The sequence below is a fragment of the Oratosquilla oratoria genome, chromosome 12 (genome assembly GCF_046742065.1).
Source record: "Oratosquilla oratoria isolate Oo_2021 chromosome 12, ASM4674206v1, whole genome shotgun sequence".
Taxonomy (NCBI): domain Eukaryota; kingdom Metazoa; phylum Arthropoda; class Malacostraca; order Stomatopoda; family Squillidae; genus Oratosquilla; species Oratosquilla oratoria.
Genome location: NC_134788.1, coordinates 64,672,014 through 64,688,546, shown reverse-complemented (window position 1 = coordinate 64,688,546; position 16,533 = coordinate 64,672,014). Strand labels below are relative to the sequence as shown.

Genomic DNA, 16,533 nt, shown 5'->3' with positions numbered 1-16,533 from the left:
ATGTGATTTTTTGAGTAACCCACAAAAAAAGTTGCATCACACAATTCATATTGGAAAGGCTTCTCTCCTGTGTTAATCACCATATGCCACTTTATGAAAAAGCTACATTGCACAAATGACAGTGGAAAGGCTTCTCTTCTATGTTGATCATCATGTGCTGTTTGATATTACTCTTTCATGGGAAAACTGTATTGTACAGGTCATGGTGGAAAGGATTCTATGTGGGACATCACATGCCATTTCATGTCACCCTCTTGTGAAATCTGCCATATCACAGGTCATGCAGCTGCAAAGGCCTTTCTCCAGTGCGGGTCATGATATATTTGAGATCATCCTTTCATGAGAAATCTACACTGCACAAGTCACACATGAAAGGCTTCTCTCCAGAATTGGTAAGCACATTAAACTCCGATGACAAGATTCTTGTCATTTGGTCAAATAAAACAAAAAATCATAAAACACCAAAATGTTTGATCAAACACCAGAAAAATATGGGCTGACATCATATTTTTCTGGTGTTTGATCAAACATTTTGGTGTTTTATGATTTTTTGTTTTATTTGACCAAATGACAAGAATCTTGTCATCGGAGTTTAATGGGTTAAAATACAATGACATTTGAGATGCATTTTCTGGAAAGGCTTCTATCCTGTGCGGGTCATCATGTGACATTTGAGACCACTCTTTTGTGAGAAAGCTGCATCACACAGATCACAATAGTATGGCTTCTCTCCAGTGTGGGTGTTCATATGTAGTTTGATGATGACACTCTTTTATGCAAAAGCTGCATCACCTCGGTCACACTTGAAAGGTTTCTTCCTAGTGCAAAAGTAAAATTGCACAGATCACATTGGGAAGGTTTTTCTACAGTGTGGGTCATAATAAGCAGTTTGAGATAACCCTTTCTTGATAAAGCAGCATTGCACAGGTCACACTGGAAAGGCTTTATTTATGTGTGGGTCATCACATGACATTTGAAACCACTCTTTCTTGAGAAGGCTACATTACACAGGTCACATTACAAAAGATTCTCTCATGTGTGTCACCATGTGATGTTTATGAACACACTTTTGTGAGAAAGCTGCATCACATAGGTTAGTGGAATGGCTTCTCTCCTGCGTGGGTCCTCATATGCCGTGTGAGACAAGCCTTTCTTGAGTAAGCAGAATCACACAGGTCGCATTGGAATGGCTTCTCTCCTGTGTGGGTCAACACATGATGTCTGATATCCCTCTTTCTTGAAAAAGCTGCATTGCACAGGTCACATTGGAAAGGCTTCTCTCCTGTGTGGGTCATCATGTGACGGTTGAGTGAACTCCTTTTTGAGAAAGCTGCAACACACAGGTCACAATGGAATGGCTTCTCTCCTGTATGTGTCTTCATATGGTCTTTGAGGCTACCCTTTTGTGAGAAAGTTGCATCACACACATCACACTGGAAAGGCTTCTCTCCTGTGTGGGTAATTATGTGAAGTTCGAGAGAACACTTTTGTGAGAAAGCTTTATTGCACATACCGCACTGAAAAGGTTTCTCTCCAGTGTGGGCCATCATGTGACTTCTGAGAGAGCTCTTCCGTGGGTAAACTGCATCACACAGGTCACATTGGAAAGGCTTCTTTCCAGTGTGAGTCAACACATGACGTGTGAGATGATCCTTTCGTGAGAAGGCTGCATCACACAGGTCACACTGGAATGGCCTCTCTGCTGTGTGAGGCACCACATGATGTTCGAGATCACCCTTACTTGAGAGAGCTATATTACATAGGTCCTGTTGGAAAGGCTTTTGTGAGAAAGCTGCATCACACAGGTCACTCTGGAAAGGCTTCTCTCCAGTGTTTGAAAGTTTGAAAGAACTCTTTTCTGACAACACTACATCACACATATCACATTGAAACTTCTCTCCTGTGTGGGTCATCATGTGATCTTCAAGGTTACACTTTTGGGAGAAAGCTGCATTGCACAGGTCACACTGGAAAGTCTTCTCTCTCTCTCCACTATGAGTCTTCATGTGACGTATGACACTTCTCTTTGCTGAGAAGGCTGCATCACACAGGTCACACTGGAATGGCTTCTCTCCAGTGTGGGTCATCATGTGACGTTTGAGATTACCTTTTCTTGAGAAAGCTGCATCACAATTACACTGGAAAGGCTTCTCTCCTGTGTGGGTCATCATGTGATGTTCGAGACTACTCTTATGTGAGAAAACTTTCTCACACACACCACACTGAAAAGGTTTCTCTCCGGTGTGGGTCACCATGTGACTTCTGAGAGAGCTCTTTTTTGGGAAAGCTGCATTGCACAGGTCACATTGGAAAGGCTTCTCACCAGTGTGGGTCATCATGTGACCTCTGAGAGAGCTCTTTCGTGGGAAAGCTGCATTACACAGGTCACATTGGAAAGGCTTCTCTCCACTGTGAGTCAACACATGACGTGTGAGATGATCCTTTCGTGAGAAGGTTGCATCACACAGGTCACACTGGAATGGCTTCTCTGCTGTGTGAGTCACCACATGATGTTTGAGATCACCCTTACTTGAGAACGCTATATCACACAGGTCCTGTTGGAAAGGCTTTTCTCCATTGTTGGTCATCTTTCAATATTAAAGTAGACTCGTGAGATAGCTGTGCTGTGTATGTCACACTGGATCCTCTTCATTGTATGACAAACTTGGAGTCTCTAGATAGCTCTTCCAAAGAAATGTTGATAATTACCCTCATCCTGGAAAATGAAAATATAATTATATGATTGACATCACTCTTGAGACTGTGGATGATTTGTACACACACCATTTCATATTCAAGTCCCTTTGTACCTAAACAGAACCTTTGTATATACCATCACCTAACATAAAATAGGTAGAAACATTAACATATCTGGTGCTATGATACATTGCATTCTGCTTTCTCATAAGAAATGTGTTGAAAGTCATCCAATGGCTACATGCACACTTATGCCACTATGAACAGAAAGAGTCAAATTTTTGGTTTAGCTTTTTCATCTGGTCACGAGATTTGGAAGGGGGTATCACCCAGCTAGTCACAGCAGACATATTCTAAGATAACTCTATAACATTCCATGTTGGGCTCACAAAACCCAAATCTAATCATGACCTACACTAGGAAGGATTATTCAGTTCATCCGACTCAAATAACTGAAATAAGCCACATCATTTAAGGTACACTAGTTAGTGGTGTACCTGTGATACAATTTTAGCATGACACAAATGAAACTGACCTAAGTAATTGTAGAGGTATTATCCATATTTTTTCTTGTCATCATCATCATCAATCATCAATTGGGGACATAAACCAGGGAGTGCACTGCATCATTCAACTGCCAGTGCCAGTCCCCCCTATGGTCGTCTCTCAGTACAAACCCCCATGTAAACACCCTTCCTTCCCACTCCAAACAATTCTCAACAGCTTCAATCAACTTGTCCCTCTTGCCATGAATTTTGTGGGTGTCCCCTTCATCTCCTCCATCGAGGGTAAGAGACAACCCTATGAGTAGGAAGAACATCAAGGAAACATGCAATATGCCTATATAGCTGGAAGTGATGTTCACAAATTAGACTGGAAACTGACCTAGACTGAGTCTCATAGTACAGTCTCTGGACTGGTATGAAAGCATTCCAGTGATACCCAATTATTCTCCAAAGGCACTTTGTGTCCAAGACACTGAAACATTTCTTCAAGTCAGCATTCAAACATTCAGTGTCCATGTCTCACAGCCACACAGCAGTACAGGGAACTTAAGTGACTTGAATATTTGAATCTCAGTTACCTGGCTTCCTTTTCATGGTAAAAATTTCTTCAAAAATCCACCATACATCCTCCTATCAAGGATGTCAGATATCAATACTGTACTTCATAGTGTGATTCATGTGAATCTGATATTGATTTATACTGCTAGACTCTTGTTTGTTTGTTTGTTTGTTTTTAGGGGATGCCCACACAAGTTCATTTTGGTAGAAATAATATAAAAATCCTATGGATAAAGTTATCAAATAGTTATTTCTGACACCACTGAATTAAAAGTACATTACACTACCAGCCTAACCTAACCTGTCAACACTTATACCTACATGGGGTTGGGTAGGTTAGACTCACTACCTCTATCAACCACCACCAAAACAAACTGTTGAGATTAGCTTATCAAGTTATGGTTACTCTGTAAGAACTGTCTCTCAAAGGAGTTACAATTAAATTTGTGTGACAAATTTGTGCCCTGTGGCAACCTTATTCATAAATCAGAATGACAACATAAGACTATTTTTAGGTTAGATTATGGTGAATGAGGATGTATACAAAAACTTCCTATATAATGTAAACTGCTTCCTAATATTTAGTGAGGCAATGATTCCTTTTGTGATATCAGGCATTCATTGTATTGAGTATTCCAGCCAATAATACATAAAACCCTAGTAGCCTGATGATGTTGTAGCCTTAGAAATGAGCTCACTAATTCATAATTTTGTATCTATAGTAACTGCATGCAAGAATATAAACATTGAATAAGTGTTTGATAAGCCATCTTCATTCTGGCTACAAATTTGGAAGCGGCAATTGGAATGAACACAAAATAGGCACCATAAAGCAACTAACAGATAAGTAAAATAACCTTAGCTAAACAATAAATACATGTACATGACCGATGAGAGCCAATAATAATGTTTGCTTATTACCAGTATGTTTACTGTGCTCTCAAATTACATGATATATCTGGATCTCATATATGTCCCAGCAATCTTATAGAAGGGGTATTGTGTAACCATTACTACATAACCATATATATGATATGTCACACTCATGACATGTGATCCACAGACCTGCAAGATGCTGACAGCCACTAGTGCCTTTCTACTCAAACCTAGCCACAACAATACTGCCCATCTTTGCTGACCTATACATTCTCCAAATCAAAAACAAGCATATGTCATGATTGCATGACCCTACCAAATAATGCCACATGTCTCCCGTTAAACATATCATTAATCAATCCTTATATCTACCAAACTACATAACCCTAATAATAAACCATACACATCAAAATATATTCACAACTGTTAACTAAATCCACTGTACTACGACTAACTCACAATATTATTGTATAAATGTTAATTATAAACTCTACCTGGAAAACCTACAGAGATATGCAAAGGCAGGCATATTCATGTATATAAACTGGCAACTGTGTCGCCATATTGGGACTCTCCCCAGAGAGGGATTAGCCATGAGACTTTATCTTTGGGTCTGTACATTCTCATATGTTTAATGTTTCATAAATCCAAGCTCATTCAGCTGGGTTTACCTAAAACCATTCAGAGGTACAGAAAACTTCGACTCAACATAAACCCCACTCTCATGCCACCATGTTCAAGGCAGTGATGGAAGCAATACACATACATTTACATCACTGGTGGCCATCGGTGGTCCTCTTCACCTCCGAAGATACACAAACGTCCATATCACTGGAGCAGCATCTTTTGCCCAAACCTCCAAAGATACCCGTTTGTCCACGACTATCCACGCCTACCAACCCAACTTAATCCCCCGGCCCCCCTGAGCAGCCAGCAATGCACCTCAATGTTAAGTAACTCTGTCCTGAAGAGAGTTGGTAGTGAAACTGTACTACGGTGGCAATCCTGCTGTTCATCCACAACCAGAATATGTCAAACCCAGTGCATCAACTTCAAGACTTCAATCAAGCCCCCAGACTCCAATCCATACTCAGAAAACTCTAAGCAACATCCTACAAGACTTCAAGTTCTGCACACTGACATCAAAGTCACCAGGCACCTAAGTCTACGCAGTATTTGCTCAAAGCAACCGTCCAAACATGCAACTCAGCAAACTCATCACAACACGTCCTCAACACTCTAAGGATGCCCACTCTGTAAGTAATCTTACTTAATATGTACAATTACCACTACCCTACTTCTAGAATGAAGCCACATGACTCCAATCAGTCACAAGGAACCCAGACCCAGTGTGCTAACTTCAAGGACGACACAAAACCAAATAACTTCATTCACAACAACTCAACAGTGATATGAATCATCTTGGCAGCAAATGTGCACCTCCAAATACGCCTCCATTCCAGCAGCACCACCCAATGCTCATCCGAGAGAAACCATGTATCCATTTCCTCCTCCACAACCAACCCCGCCAGTCATCCTGAGTATCAACAAATGTGTATTACTAATTTCTTTTAATCAATTCTATCTTCTCCAGTACAAAGCTGAACAAGAGCCTACCCTCCACTGCCATGATCTCCAGTGAGAACCAGGAGCTTCATGTCAGTTACACAATGGATTAATAAAAAATACTAGATACAGAAACATTGAGGAACCGTTGAAACTAGACTTAATATTAACTTCTGAACCAGATATTGTGAAAAAAATGGAGTATAAAACACCAACTGGAAAGAGTGACCATATACTAATGGTTTGAATTAAAAGAACATAACAATGTAGACAGGAATGATAAACATAGAGAAGGAAGATTAATGTACAACAAAATGGATTTTGTTATACTAAGAAAAAAATTCCAAAACACCAACTGGGATAGACTCTCTAAAGAGGAAACATAGATGGAAGACAAATGGAACATATTCAAAGAAAAGTACAAGGAAGGAATTAACAAATATGTACCAAAAAAGAAACAAAAAAATAATTACACAAAGTGTTGATTTAACAAAAGGTGTACTGAGGCTAGAGACAGGAGAGACAGCCTGGAAAAAAAAAACAAAAAAAAAATCCAAATGACAAACATATAGGAACGAATATGTGAATATACGCAGGAAAGAAAAAAGAAATTATGAAAAAGATATTATAGACAAATGTAAGGACCAACCTAAACTCTTTTACAGATATACAAATGAAAAACTACAGGATAAAAATGAAATAGTGAAATTGTGTGAAGGAGATAAAGAATATGCAGATGACACAGAGAAGTCAGAAGTTATGATCAGACATTGTAGATATGTTTTTACAATTGAGAGCTCATAATCTTGGGAAGATGGACAACAAGAAAGATCACACCACAATGAAAGAAATAAAGGTAACACAAAAAGAAATAAGAGACCAGATAAAAAACCTAGATGTCAGGAAATCGCATGGACCAGATGGAACCACAAATTGGATACTGAAAGAGTGTATAGATGAACTGACAGACAAACTATACAAGATAACTGACTTCTCACTCAAAGAGGGAAAGGTGCTGCAAGATTGGAAAGATGCAGATGTAGTACCAATATATAAAGGAGGAAATAGGGAAGATCCTACAAACTTCAGACAGGTATCCCTTACAAGTACAGTAGCAAAAATATGTGAAAAAGTCATCAGAAACAAATGGACCAAACACTTGGAAGAAAATAAAATAATAAACCCCAAACAGTTTGGCTATAGAAGTGGAAGATCATGCACCACAAACCTAATCTGCTTTTACTAGAGATTAATTGAGATAATACAAGAAAGAGATGGCTGGGCAGATTGCTCCTTCTTGGATTTACAGAAGGCATTCAACAAAGTACCACATAAAAAATTGATAAGAAAAATTGAAATAATAGGAGGAATACAAAGTAAACTGCTGGAATGGATGAAAGATTTCTTAACTGGGAGAAAAATGAGAGTGGTAATTAGAGACAAAAATTTGAACTGGGAAGATGTGAAAAGTGGCATCCCACAAGGCTCTGTACTGGCTCCTTTAATGTTTGCCATATATATAAATTATATGGATGATGGAGTAAATTGTTACATGAACTTCTTTGCTGATGATGCCAAATTTCTCAAGAGAGTAAAGAACAGAAGAAGATTGCATATTGCTACAAGAAGACCTAGACAAAATATGGGAATGGAGTCGGAAAAGTGAGATGAATTTCAACATTAAAAAATGTAGCATAATGGAATTTGGAAAAAGTAAAAATAAGAGTATCGAGAGACAGTATAAAATTGGAAACAAAGTCAAAAAAAGTCAATTCAGAAAGGGACCTGGGAGTAATCATCTCAAGTTACTTGACATCTGATAAACATGCCAATAAATTATTTGGAGAGACTTATAACTTATTGAGTTCAATGAAAGTGGCTTTTGACTACATACATGAGGAGATGGTTAGAAAATAGTTGTTACACTGATAAAACCTAAACTAGAATATGCTGCAACACTATGGGCACCTAGCACAAATAAGAACAAAAGAAAGTTAGAAAGAATACAAAGAGCAGCGACAAAGATGGCACCTACACTGGCAAACCTGACATACTAACAAAGATTGGAAAAATTACATCTGTCTTCACTGGAACAGAGAAGAGAAAGAGGCAATTTGTTGACCATTTTCAGAATTATGAAAGGGATGGAAATTCTCGACAGAGACGACTTATTAATGTGGGACAGAAGAGAAACAAGAGGACACGAAAAGAAACTAAAGAAAGACAGCTACAGAAGAGACCTGAAAAAGAATAGCTTCCCACATAGAGTGATTGATGTCTGGAACAAACTGAACAGAGAAACAGTGAATGCCAGAACTGTACAAGATTTTAAGAATAAACTGGATGTGAAGAGATACGAAAATGGGTCACTATGAGCATAGCTCTCGTCTCCGTAAAATACAACTAGGTAAATACATAGCCCACAAGAAACAAACTATTATCTCTAACCACCTCCATCTGCCCACCTTCTCCCTCCGCTTGAGATACATCAAGCCGTCATCAACCGGCACTGAAAAAATGCTGGGCTGACAATTACATGCTAGCATAGACTAAAAATCAACTCCTTCAGTCTACCATCAACCTCACCACTGCAACCATCTCCAATCATCATTCATGTAATGTTAATAATGATATTTTAATTGTTCACTACACATTGCTTACACATTGCAGACAATCAAACCCAGGAAAACAATATCCACATTCTCAGCCATTAGCCATATACAATAATAAATATATCAAACAAATATGCAAAACAATAAGTGCATACACATATAATGAAATCAATTAATAACTGAAGTATTAAACAGTCAACATACACAGACATAAAGTAATAAACACTCACTTAAGTGAATTCACAACCAATTCTTCAAATCAACATAGATAACTATATACATATCAGCCAACAGCTATATACAAACAAGCAATAATAGACAAACACCTAGTGCATAATTAAATATAGGATATAATACATAATAACAATTACTATATGAATACATAAATTTCCAGAAAATATAAAATATTAATAATTACATACTAAACCCCGTGTATTTTGACACAATATATAGGCAAAATATTTTTTCAAATGCATACTATCAAAGACACCTCAGGTACAAACAACAATATTAAGACACAATGTCCATAACATCATTGCTGCCAACATGTATTATTAGATATTCAATATCTTACTTATAAAGCAACTCAATAGCACATCAACTTTAAACTAATTCAGACAAACACACCCAGCAAATAGGCACAATTCATAACGTCCATCCATCCACCCCCCAACCCCACCCACCCCAAGGCAGATTCAGTCAGCCACCAAATGAAAAGAAAAAAATAAATAAATAAATAAAATGAAACACCCAGGAAAGCACAATGACCAACCACACAATGAACAAATCAACACAAAGTTAAAAATATGCAATCTCACTAAACATTCCTGCCTCAGAGATGTAAACTGATGTCATTTACATCTTGAAAGAAAAAGGAGTTACAATGTACTTAACCAAGTCTCGCTCTATAAATACTTTTGGTATTTGTTCAGTTTTGCACATGGGCGCGATATAGTGTTAGAAAATTATATATTAATTTTGTAAATTATAATACATGAACATAATATGTGATTTTCTGGGAGGAAATTAAAAAAAAAAATACCTTGCTACAAGCAAATCTGCTAACGAGCCAAGTCAGTAGCATAGGATCGGGACGCCATCTTGTCGTCTGCCTGGTCTACTTGAAACGTCAGTTACAAAATGGACATCACGGCCTCGGTACTTCTGACAGTACCTCGTGAAGTACATTTTCTTGAAGGAATGCTATGGAGCTGAAATCTATGCATTCCTTCAAGCTGCAAGAACCTTTTATCCCTGCAATCTGAGAGAGTGGTTGAAAAGCCCACCAACGTCTCTCACGACGACGACAACGAGGACGATCTGGATGACATATAAATTGCAGGTACTGATTTATTAAACACAGGTTAGGTTAGGTTAGGTTAGCTTCAGTTAGACGAATTTCGGTTTATCCTTTTATTTCTTTGACGTCAGCATCTATCATAACAAACATGGCATACCATTCATCCGGCGCAACTTCATTACTAACGAAATCTATTTGAGCAACTTTTTTGTTTTTTATTTCCACCCACAAAATTGCATATTATGTTAATACATTATAATCTACAAAATTAATAATTAATTTTCTATTGCTATATTGCACCCATGTGCAAAACTGAACAATTACCATACTTTCCCACCTTCCTTCAGACTGTGACAACCCAGGAATAATATGTGCACTCACATATACCAACAGAATATAATATATAACATTATATGAATCACATTTCAAGATCAAACTCAAACCTCAATTTGTCTATTCTAAACTAACCTATATTAAATATTTAGTAATTTGGTACCTAAAATTCTAAATATCATCTGGGTCATTGTCGTCATCACGGATGCTGATGGCCTGATTATTATTATTATACCTTGGGCAATTAACAGATGATAGCCGAGCGCCAAGCCCACGATCTCTGGTAAGTCCAAGGAAGCCCATTAAATAGAGTAAAAAATACCCACACATTTATTTATCCCAGCTCAGATTGCCAATTACACTACGAAACGGGCATTAAAGTGTAGCAATTGCGAACACACTGGGCATATATTAAGCTACCTTATTACTATCTGATTGCACTCACGAATTTAAGTCTGAGGCAGCACACGTGTATATGGCCTGTAAAAAGCAGCCACGAAAACTCAAAACGCCAGATGTAGTGCTGGCTGGCCGGACTATGACGTCATATGTAAACAAACAGGGCAGAAGTTTTTCTATTTTCTTGACCAAAAGTTATCAGAGGTTGATTTAGGTCAATCGGACAAGAGGGAAATATGGGAAATTCCAATATCTGTCATCGGACACACAAACACCAAACTAGGCTAACAAACAACAGAGTAACAATGTATCTTACCTAGTTGTATTTTGCGGGAAGGGGAGCTACGCTCGTAGATCCCGCTTTTGTATCTCGCAGTGTCTAGTTTGATCTTAAACTCATGAATGTTTTTTGCGCACACTATTTTCTTGTCCAGTTTGTTCCCAGTGTCTACCACTCTAGGTGGAAAACTGTTTTTCTTTAGATCTCTTCTGTAGCTGTTTTTTTTTTCTTTCCATGTCCTCTTGTGCTTCTCCTGTCCCAGTGTAACAAGTCCTCTCTATCAAGTATTTCTGTGCCTTTCACGATTCTGTAGATGGTCAGTAGGTCACCTCTCTTCTTTGCTCCAGAGTCGGTAAATCTAGTTTAGCCAATCTCTCCTCATATCACAAGTTTGCGAGTGCAGGTGCCATTTTGTTGCTGCTCTCTGGATTCTTTCTATTTTCTTGACATTATTTTTGGTACTGGGTGACCACAATGTCGCCGCATATTCTAGTTTAGGCCTTATCAGTGTGACCAATATTTCTTTTTATGATTTCTTCGTCCAAATATGTAAATGCCACTTTTATTGATCTTAGCAAGTTGTAGGATTCTCCGACAATTTTGTTTATCTGTTTGTCATGGGACAAGTCGTTTGAGATAATTACACACCCAAATCTTTTTCTTATCTCTCCTTCTTTACCTCCTTAGTTCCAAATTTATACTGTCCTGATATTCTGTTTTTGTTTTTTCCAAACTCCATTATGCTACACTTGTTCATAATGAACTCCACTTCCCATTTCTGACTCCAGTTCCATAACTTCCATACCTTATTCAGGTCTTCCTGCAGTGATTCGCAATCCTCTTCAGTTTTTACTTTCTTTAGCAGTTTGGCGTCGTCTGCAAAGAAGCTCATGTAACATTTCACATCATCATCTATGTCATTCACATAAATGGCAAACATTATTGGAGCTAGTACAGATCCTTGAGGTACTCCACTGATCACCTCTTTCCAATCTGATCACGAGTCCAACACGTGATCCAAAGACCAAGGTAAATATTTTTCTCTAAGCACTATTCTCATCTTTCTACCAATCAGGAAGTCCATCCATTTTAGTAGGTTCCCTTGTATCCCTCCTATATGTTCGATTTTTTTTTTTAATAATTTTTTGTGTGGTACTTTGTCAAAAACTTTTTGTAAGTCCAGGAAGGCACAATCAGCCCAGCCATTACGTTTTTGCATTATGTCTATTAGTCTTGAGTAGAAACATATTAAGTTTGTGGTACATGATCTTCCTTGTCTGAACCCAAATTGTCTAGGGTTTATCATATTGTTGTCTTCCGGGTGTTTTACCCATCTATTCTTGATGATTTTCTCACAAATTTTGGCCGTAATGCTTGTTAGTGAGACTGGCCTATAGTTAGTTGGTTCTTCCTTGTTTCCTCCTTTATATATTGGTACAATGTTAGCATTTTTTCCAGTCTTTTGGTATTTTTCCTTCTTTGAGTGAGCAATTGAATATGTTATGTATTTTGTCCGTTAGTTCTTCTTTGCATTCTTTTAGAATCCAATTTGCAATTCCATCCAGGCCATGTGATTTCCTAACGTCAAGGTTTGATTGGTGTTGTAATATTTCTTTTTGTGCTATTGTTATGTCGCTGATGGGTAAGGTGACCAGAGTCCCGCTTTTAGACGGGGCAGTCCCGCTTTTTCAACCTCTGTCCCGCTTATTTGATAAGTTTGCAAAATATCCCGCTTTTCCTTCCTGCATCTGTCCCGTTTTTTTATGCTGCAAAGGAGCTTTATTCCCTAAAAATGTGGGGCAGCTTTGCAGTAAAGCTGCCCCACATTGTAAGGGAATAAGGCTGATAATTGATGTCATTTTACATTTTCACTATTTGTCAACCTCATGCCCTATATACTCGTGCTATCAGCGCCATACGTGTCTTGTACTCGTCTTGTACAAAAAAACAATGGTCTCAAACTGTCCGGAAATAGATTCCATTTGGAAATGGGTAGAAACAACTTGGCCAACCGTGTAGTTAATGAATGGAATAAACTTCCTGCAGAGGCAGTGCAATGTAGTCCAGTTCGAAGCTTTAAAAATCATTTAAACACCTAAGCAAGATGCTGTAATGATTATTATTTTATATTATTTGTTTATGTTTTGTTATAATTTGTCTGTTTGATTCTCATTTATTATTAGTTATATGTCAATTTATTATTATTTACTATTTACCTGTTTGTTTGTTGTTTGACTATGCCTATGCGTATATTTATGTATTTTATTTGATACTTACATTATTAGTTTTTATTTATTTATTTATTATTATTATTATTAGGATTTTTTCATCCGACCTAGATATGGACCAAAAGGTCTCCTGTCGGCATGCTCCGCCTTTGTAATTCTTTTTTATGAAACGTTTGAAACGTGACGCTCGCGACTCAACCAAGTCGATTCCCGTCCACCAAGAGACAGTGTTTGATTAGCAGCCGTCAAGCAGCTGCGTTTCAACAAGTGATTGTCAAGATTGAAGGAGAAAGCATTTCTGCTGTGGAAGTGTTCGGGTGTTGCTGTATCTAACTTGAAGGAAATTCTGCAGTCAAAAGTAGATAATGTGTTCATGCTACACTCAGTAAGGAGCCTAGTAGGCAAATTAGAGCATGAGGGGCTAGCTGATCCTTCAGCTATAAGAAAATAGTTGAGTTTTATGACACGTGTGTGAAGTATTTGGATCAGTGGTCAGCTAACGTACCTAATCTTGAGTGTATGCAGTGGGTTTCACTAAAACAAGTTCCAACTTGGTCAGACGTTGAGAAAACAAAGGATTTTGCAGCTGAAAGACAAATGTTTGACATAAAATTTGACTAAAGCTTATCTTCTGAGTTTACTTGTGTTGCTAAGTACATCTTTGAAAAAGTAGCTGACTGGAATGAGTCAAACCTACCAACAGATCAGCGGTGGGTACAAATTTTCACTCATTTCAAAGCCAGAGATGTTAGTCACCAACACATGTCAGAATTAGTTCAGTTTATGCTCTGCCTTCCTGGAACAAACGCTTGTACTGAACGCGCGTTCTCATACATGAATGAAATTTGGACATCTGAGAAAACGTAGCTGAAAGTTCCAACTTTTCGAGCATTACTGACGACAAAGCTGAATCTAGCATACTTGTAGGGAGTTTTATAGTGTGTTGAAATCAACTCCAGAATTACCAAAGATTTCATCCAGTGAAAAGTATGCTATGTAAAGGTAAGATTTTTTTTTTATTGATTAAAATTAGTAACCTTGTAGTAAGCGCTGAAACTATCATTTGTTTAAAAAAATGATTAGACAACTCTATGGATGGGGACGACAGGTGGTGATGGATTCGGAGCTGCTTAATGTAGGTTTTATGGTCTCTTGCAGTCTCCTTTATTCTTATGTTCTTATAGTATCTTTATGAGGTTGAATATATATATATATATAAACGAGTACATAATGTCCCGCTTTTTCACTCAAAAAATCTGGTCACATTACAGTCATGGGGGGAGATCGCCTTTCATTACCTTCATCCCAATATTGTGTTTTCTCTCTAGTGAAGACAAATTTAAAGTAATTATTCATGATTTCGGCCATCTATAAATATTCTGTGTATTCTATATTCCCTTGGCGTAGTTTCACCATTTCTTGCTTGTTTTCAAGTTTGCCATTCACGTATGGATAGAATAGCTTGGGTTGCTCTTTGCATTTATCTATAATATCCTTTTCATGGTTCCTTTTTTCCTCTCTTCTCACTTTAACATACTCATTTCTATAGTTTATATATAGACTCGCCATTTCCAGGTTTTTTTATCTTTTCTCCACCTTTTCCAAGCTCTGTCCCTTCTGTCTTTTGTGTCACTGCATCTTTTGTTGAACCAGCATTTAATGTACACTCTCTCTCGCTTCTGTCTTGGTACGTGCCTATTTACCCCTTAATTGTAATTATCCATCAAGATATTCCATTTTTCTTCCATTTTTGTCTCTTCCATGTAAAGATGTTCCCAGTTTGTTTTCTGGACAAATTGATTTAGTTTTGCAAAGTCCGTTTTGTTGTACATCAATCTTCCTTTCCTATGCTTTTCATTTCTCTCCATGTCTATTTCTTCCTTTAGTTCAGTTTCAATGAGTATATGGTCACTCTTTCCAATTGGTGTCTTGTATTGGATTTTATCCGCAATTTCAGGTTCTGTTGTAAATATTAAATCTAGTTTCGACGGCTCTTCGTTATTTCTGTATCTGATGTTTTCACTGAGTCATTGTGTTTTCCATGGTCATATCTAGTAGTACATTACCCCACAAGTCGTCTCCTCCTCGCACTGTCATGTTTTCCCAACAAATTTCTTTGCAATTGAAGTCCCCCACAATTACCAGATTACCCCCCGCCCATTAGTATCTCGCCTAATGATTGCCTTGTATCTTGTAACATTTTCGCATGCTCGTTCTCTTTCCAAGCGTTGGTTTTTGGGGACACATAAGTCACCACAAACTTTTTACTTTTCATGTTCTTGTCTTCGACTGTTATCATGATCAGTTCTACATTACCTTTGCCCTCCCCTCCGCTATTTTTGTCACATTCCAATTTTTCTTGGCCAAGAACATGATTCCTCCTCCCTGTTTCTTGTCTCTATTTTTAATCCAGTAATTATATAGCACATTTCCAACATCGATGGATGGTATTTGGCCCATTAGTTTAGTCTGCACAATTGCCATTATGTCTGGCTTTTCTTCTAGCAGGTCATCATTAATCCATTCAACTACGATGGCAAGATTCTTGTCATTTGGTCAGATAAAACAAAAAATTATAAAACACCAAAATGTTTGATCAAACACCAGAAAAATATGACGTCAGTCCTCGCTCGCGAGCGAAGCGAGGATTGACGTCATATTTTTCTGGTGTTTGATCAAACATTTTGGTGTTTTATGATTTTTTGTTTTATCTGACCAAATGACAAGAATCTTGCCATCGGAGTTGAATGGGTTAAGTTGGTTCAGTCCTGAAATGAATCCATTGATGTTGGTATAGGCCACTTTGAAGGAAAAGAAAGACGGAAGATTTTGCAATGATGAGTATAATACGAAGACGACACAAAGACTAGGGTGACCAGACGTCCCGTATTATACGGAATCGTCCCGTATTTAAAGCATTTGTCCCGCGTCCTGTATCGACCCTCCCCCGGGACGCGTTTTGCCCCATATTTTCAAGATTTGAAACACCTTGCGGCTCTGGCAATATGGCGGGGGCGCGGCTTGGCCGCGTGAGTCAGTCTCAGTCACTCTCGTACTCTCGCCTTAAGTGCACGTGAGGAGTGAGTGAGGTCAAACAAATTTGTTTTATGATTTGAGAAGACGCCAGCATGTCATCAGACAAAAAAAAAAAAAAAAAAAACCGGGAATGTACTTTTAG

At 38.0% G+C, this 16,533-nt stretch overlaps 1 protein-coding gene across 1 annotated transcript; it reads right to left on the bottom strand.

Moving 5' to 3' along the window:
• Positions 1–547: 547 nt before the first annotated feature.
• LOC143030846 (uncharacterized) lies at positions 548–11,031 on the bottom strand. The gene is made up of 2 exons (XM_076194065.1): positions 10,894–11,031; positions 548–2,716 (listed from the first exon to the last, which is right to left on the bottom strand). The coding sequence occupies exon 2, from the start codon at positions 2,586–2,588 to the stop codon at positions 1,095–1,097; it is 1,494 nt and encodes a 497-aa protein (XP_076050180.1). The 5' UTR covers positions 2,589–2,716; positions 10,894–11,031; the 3' UTR covers positions 548–1,094.
• Between the last annotated feature and the right edge of the window lie 5,502 nt (positions 11,032–16,533).